The sequence below is a fragment of the Notolepis coatsorum genome (genome assembly GCF_963971535.1).
Source record: "Notolepis coatsorum genome assembly, chromosome: 13".
In the NCBI taxonomy this organism is placed as follows: domain Eukaryota; kingdom Metazoa; phylum Chordata; class Actinopteri; order Aulopiformes; family Paralepididae; genus Notolepis; species Notolepis coatsorum.
Window position 1 is genome coordinate 26,512,528 of NC_140177.1, and position 5,711 is coordinate 26,518,238.

The 5,711-nt window shown below is 42.9% G+C and overlaps 1 protein-coding gene across 1 annotated transcript; it reads right to left on the minus strand.

The window, feature by feature from the left end:
• Positions 1-37: 37 nt before the first annotated feature.
• On the minus strand, positions 38-4,691 carry lrrc42 (leucine rich repeat containing 42). Its single transcript, XM_084327172.1, has 7 exons — positions 4,080-4,691; positions 3,136-3,267; positions 2,909-3,027; positions 2,688-2,773; positions 2,497-2,610; positions 1,766-1,850; positions 38-1,065 (listed from the first exon to the last, which is right to left on the minus strand). Exons 1-7 carry the CDS (start codon positions 4,481-4,483, stop codon positions 764-766), a joined length of 1,242 nt encoding a protein of 413 aa, XP_084183298.1. The 5' UTR covers positions 4,484-4,691; the 3' UTR covers positions 38-763.
• Between the last annotated feature and the right edge of the window lie 1,020 nt (positions 4,692-5,711).

The window sequence follows — 5,711 nt, forward strand, 5'->3', positions numbered from 1 at the left end:
CAGCGTTCCAGAAAGAAGACAATGATGAAATACAGGGTGTATACAAAATAAAGGACTTTATTTCTTTTAAAAAAGGGATCCAAACGTCAATGTAGCTGACAAATAAAAGAGTAAGGGTTTACCTCTGCGTGTCAACTTGGAAATGTTGATAAGACACTTTTTTTCTTTGATGTTAAAAGGGGGACGATTTGAATGATTCATGCATGTTATTCCTCTGGTCTTAAGACATTAGTGAACACGAACAACTCTCCCAAATATGGAAACTAGAGTGCTAAAAAATCAGGTGTAATGTCCATAGGTGTTGCTCCATAGACAATGAATTGGGAAAGATGTTATAGGTGACACAGAGAATACCCAGAGGAATGTTCTGAGTATACAGGCACACTTTCTGTTTCAGAACTATGAACATGACTAGAATAAAGCTCATTCCGGTATACTCTTTGAATTTTTTTTACATTCTATAAGCCTACAAAATTAGTCTCTCATTCAAGACACATTTAAGTCATGACACGTTACATGTTTGAGTCTTACTCTTCTGGTTTCTGGAAGAGAGTTGTTCACGTTCAGAAATATTGATTCAACCGTCCGAGGCCATGGAAGAAACACATTGGAATCCTTCCATTCTGGTGTCGTTCCCTTCTCAAACTATCAACACAGCACAATCGCATGAATCCCCAGGAGGGGGGAGCAACCGGCCCAACAGGTCCAGCTGGTCTCTTCTCTCAGCGGACTGGAAGGCTGCGTGCGTCGCATGCTTGTTGCCTCAGTAACCGTTGAGCAGGTCCATGTCCTCCGCAGTGAGAGGAGCGGATGAGGAGAAACGTTTTGCCGGAGGACTGGGCCGCCGACCGGCTCTATTCTCTGACGCACGCTGCCTTTTCTTGACGTTGTGGCAACAGGGGGACTCTGTGTGAGGCGCTGTCGTGCCAAAGAGTTTCGTCTCGGCCGTGGGGCTGTTCGCTGCTGGCTTGCAGAAGTGTAATTTCTCTCTCTCGCCATCTTCCATTTTCTCCCGCAGCAGAGGTGTTGCGTCCAACACATCTCTGATGAACCTCTGCCTGCCGACTGGAAAATAGAAGTCACTTTTAAAGCGGTTTATGTGATATGGTAAATGGTGCATTTATTAAGCTTTTATCCAAAGTGCTTTACAATTTGTTCCTCACATTTCACCCATTCACTCACACACCGACGGCAGAGGCAACCATGCAAGGTGCCAACCTGCTCATCGGGACAAATTAGGGGTTAAGTGTCTTGCTCAAGGACACTTCGACACGCTGCAGAGGAGTAAGAATCAAACCGGGAACCTCCGGATTACCAGACGGCTGCTCTACCTCCTGAGCCACTGTCGCCCCCCTTATGTGATAATAATTAATAATTCATTACATTTATATGGCGCTTTTCTCAGACTCAAAGCGCTTTACAACATAGGGTGGAAATTGCCTCCTTCACCACCACTGGTAGCACCCAACCTTGGGCTACGCAGGCTCAATGGCTGCCATACACTGGCACCCGGCACACATCACACTACACAATGGCTGAACGGCTCAGGAGACCAGGATTGCCATCACCAATTAAGGGGAAGGGATGATTAGGTGGCCTTGATGTCAAAGACCTGATTGGGAATTTGGCCAGGAACGTTGTGGAACCCCCTACTCTTCACAATAGGCGTCCTGGGTTCTTTAACGACCAAATTCAGTCATTGTGAAAGTGATGTGTGATGGTTGTGCTGAGATGTGAACTTAATGTTGACTAAAATAAAACTCACAAAAGCGAATTGCTGATGTTCTTGATTCTTCTATCTTTTTCTGTTTTGGCATTTGTGCTGCAGTTGTTTCCCACTGCTTCACAATCTGAAAAAAAAAATGAATTATTCAAACTCTTGTTTATGAATAACATTAATTAGATGCTGCTACTTCTGGACCTTCTATTCCCAATAGTTCCCGTTTAAGGCTGTGATCACATTGGATGCCTTTTTTTGGTGCTCAAACACGAGGCGCGGTGGTGTACACATAGATAATCGAAAGTGCACAGGGTGCACCACCTCAGCTAACGTTACATAAATTACTACTCACAGCCCTCCAGGCGTTGCTGTTCCTATCTCGGTCGTGGCACAACCTGGTCTTACAAACAAGGTTTGTCAGAAACTGCCAAAGTTAGCTTCTCCATTATCGATTGGTTTGTTTTGTCAATTTCTCTTCAGATACCTCAGATTTATAATCCCTCCCCACGGTTGATTTGATTGGTCCGTTGACAAGAAAGAAAGTAACATTGACATTGGTGCACTCCGTGGTTAAAGTTGAAACTTTTTCAACCGAGAGCGCCCGCTAAAGTGTAGCTTCAAAAACGCAAGGCGTGTAGTTTGGAGGAGACTTGTGCCTGTCGTGACGAAACCATTGAAGACAATAGAAAAAAGGTGGCGCAGGTGTGTTCAAAAAGGCCCCCAATGTGATCATAGCCTAAAGTATGTATATTTCTAAAATTGTTGAAGATCTTTACCTGCTCTGCCCAACCTTCTGTTTTGCAGTCTGAATGATCAAAGATGTCCAGCGCTTTCTCGGAATGAACGAGACCCTTCATGTTCCACAGGGCCGTCTTTAGTGATGTGCAAAGCTGGGGAAATAAATTGTATTTAAATCCAACTCAAATCGAAAACCAGCTCTAGCTCCAGGAAAAAGGCAACGACTCACCTTCAAACCAGTCCCTGATATATCAAGTTTCTGTAGTTTCGGGAGGCATTGAAGATACCCAAGAGCCCTTTCTGAGATTGGGTTGTCTGTGAGAAAGAAGACATTGTTGATTTGATCATCGTGCGTTATATTGGCCACACCGTTTAACAGCATTATAACACAGGGAATGGCAGGTATTCAAGACTTGACCCCATTCAGAGGAACATGTCCCAGTGACTCACAGGACAGATCCAGGAGCTGAAGGTTGTTCAGTCCCTTCTTCAACATCCGAATGGGTGTAGTGAATCTTTGCAGGCCCACATCTGACAGATTATTTCCTCCAATGAAAAGCTGAACCAAGCTACCAAGAAGACAAGAATTGGTTAACAACAACAACAAATGATGATATTTGCATGAACTATTTCCCACACTGTAGGCTAACTTCTTCAACAGAGAGGCAAAGGGTTACCTGGTCAATGAGTCAGATGTGAGATGCTGGAAAACCTCATGATGGTCTCCTAGTCTGCAGCCAAACAAATCCAGAGACTTCAAACTATGGAACGTTTTGATTTCATCCATCCTCTCAGATAAGAGAGGGAACCTATGGAAATAGAGATAGGATATTTAATTGCCATAATCAAAAACGGGGACACCATATTTAACGGGGGTGCTACTACAATACAACAGAGAAGACTGAACACATACACAACAACGTCTGGCCTGGTCTACAAGATACACTACACGACCAAGGTACCCATGTACATGTCAAAATACTTCCCAAAGGTCAGTGAATACCACGATCACAACACCAGAGGGAGCTCCACAAATCATGTAAAACCCAGATTCGGCTCAAACAAGGGACTAAACACGTTTCGCAATTATGCCACATCAATGTGGAACGCCCTACCCAAAGCTGTAAAGGAATGTGAATCACTACCCACTTTCAAAAACACTCTCAAAGAACACCTACGGGAGACTGCATTTCGAAACTGGCCCCTACAAATGTCCTAACCCAGTTGTACAGTAAATGACCAAGTATGGCTTTGTCAGTATTCCAATGTACAGTGTCGTCGTCGTCTCCCTCCCCCCCCACCCCACCTACCCAACCTCCTCCAATGTACAGTTTCTACGTCAAATGTATATACTCTCTTTTCTGGACACTTTTTGTATCACAAACAGTACTGTATTTGCAAATCTGGTATGTCATAAATGTATAGATGTAGCAGTACTGTCTATCTGTATGTCGTGTGTGTCATACATGTTATGATGAATTGAAAATGGGGGACCCTGATGTAAACAAGACGAAAGTCTCTCTCTGGTCTGCATCCCCTTAACAATTGTATGTATTGAGCTGTACTGTACTGTACCCATTCTGCAATCTGTTAATAAACTTTTCAATCAATCAAACGTTACCTATTTCGTAGGCAAAGTGATCCAAGCACCATCTCCCCATATGCATCGCTGAATAACTGCAGAGCTCTCGGGGCCGTGTCTGGGTTTAGAAACACGTGTTTCTCTTCGGCCGCGGTAAACAGTCTGGCTCCTACTTGCTCCGGGAAGCCGATCAGTGAGTCGACGTGGTGGATGTTATCGGCGATGAACAGCAGAGATATCTCATATAGAGACTTGGCCGAGTATCTCAGACTTCCCTCGGCGTTGTATGTGAAGATGAAGTGTTCTTTTCTCAAGACCAGAGGATCGGTCCTTCTGCATGACGACGACACTGGCTTCGTCTCATCAACGAGCACTATGTCACTGACACGACGAAGGTGCCCTTTCTCGCGGACATAGACGTTGCCAAGCTCGGGGTCGCACATAATTCTAACAAGACCGAGCGATAGCTGAAGCTAAAGTTACCAAATCGGCTACCAAGAAAGTTGACCGGTTACTGTTACCGAGGTGAACCACTGTCGACCGCGACAGACGCGATGTCAAACTAAATTAGCGTATTTAATTAGCTTTTCTCGTCTTCTTATCTCTTCATTTAATTCATATTTGCCACACGCATTCAGCAGAGCAGCTCAGAGTCTGTAAATAACGTGACGACTTCCGCATCATTGGGTTGCGAAGTTTCAAAATAACAGTCGGTTAGTAATAATAATAATAATAATAATAACTTTATTTGTATAGCACTTTTCATACAGAGGTTGCAGTTCAAAGTGCTTCACAACAGTAAAAAAAATACAGGCATAAGCGAGCATAAAAAGATAGACAGGTAGCAAGGTATGGCAAATCACAGTGTTTCACATTAGGATCTAGCATCCCAATAGGCTCTCCGCTTACAGTTTTCAGTAACACAAATAGTAAAAATAGTTTAAAATGATTCAGTTTAAAAATAGTCAAAAAATTATAAAATAGAACGGACATAAAAAATACAGGCATGAGCGAGCATAGCAAGGTATGGCAAATCACAGTGTTTCACATTAGGATCTAGCATCCTAATAGGCTCTCTATTCAGTAATACAAATAATCAGTGTTTCACATTTGGATCTAGCAAATAATAAAAATAGTTTAAGATGATTCAGTTTAAAAATAGTCATCAGTAAGAAGTAAAAAGTGCAATAACCGACACATGAATTTGATAGGCAGTGTACAAGAGTAGGCAGGGTAAGAATAGTGCAGGTAAATACAAGTTGTGTCAGGATATCCCTGATGTTTCTTCTTGCCACTAGGTGGTAGCAGATATCTATCAGTGAAATGCCTGAGCAAAGAGATAGGTTTTAAGCTGTCTTTTAAAGATGTCTAGCGAGTTGGCTTCCCTGATGTTTTGGGGTAGTTTGTTCCATAGTTTTGGGGCATAGTTGATAAAGGCTGCATTACCGATCCTCTTTTGACTGCTTCTGGGAGCCTCTAGTAGTAAAAGGCAGCCTACATGTTGTTGATTGATTGGACATTTTATTAACAGATTGCAGAATGGGTACAATACAGTACGGCTCAATACACACAATTGTTAAGGGGATGCAGACCAGAGAAATACTTTCGTCTTGTTTAGTTGTTTACATCAGGGTCCCCCATTTTCAATTCATCATAAATTGAATTGTATTT

Coding starts and splice junctions, on each gene's coding strand:
- lrrc42 (XM_084327172.1), bottom strand. CDS start 4,483: ATGTGCGACCCCGAGCTTGGCAACGTCTATGTCCGCGAGAAAGGGCAC. Junction 2,774..2,908: donor TCAGCTCCTGGATCTGTCCT/GTGAGTCACTGG, acceptor TCTTTCTCACAG/ACAACCCAATCTCAGAAAGG. Junction 2,611..2,687: donor TATCAGGGACTGGTTTGAAG/GTGAGTCGTTGC, acceptor TTATTTCCCCAG/CTTTGCACATCACTAAAGAC.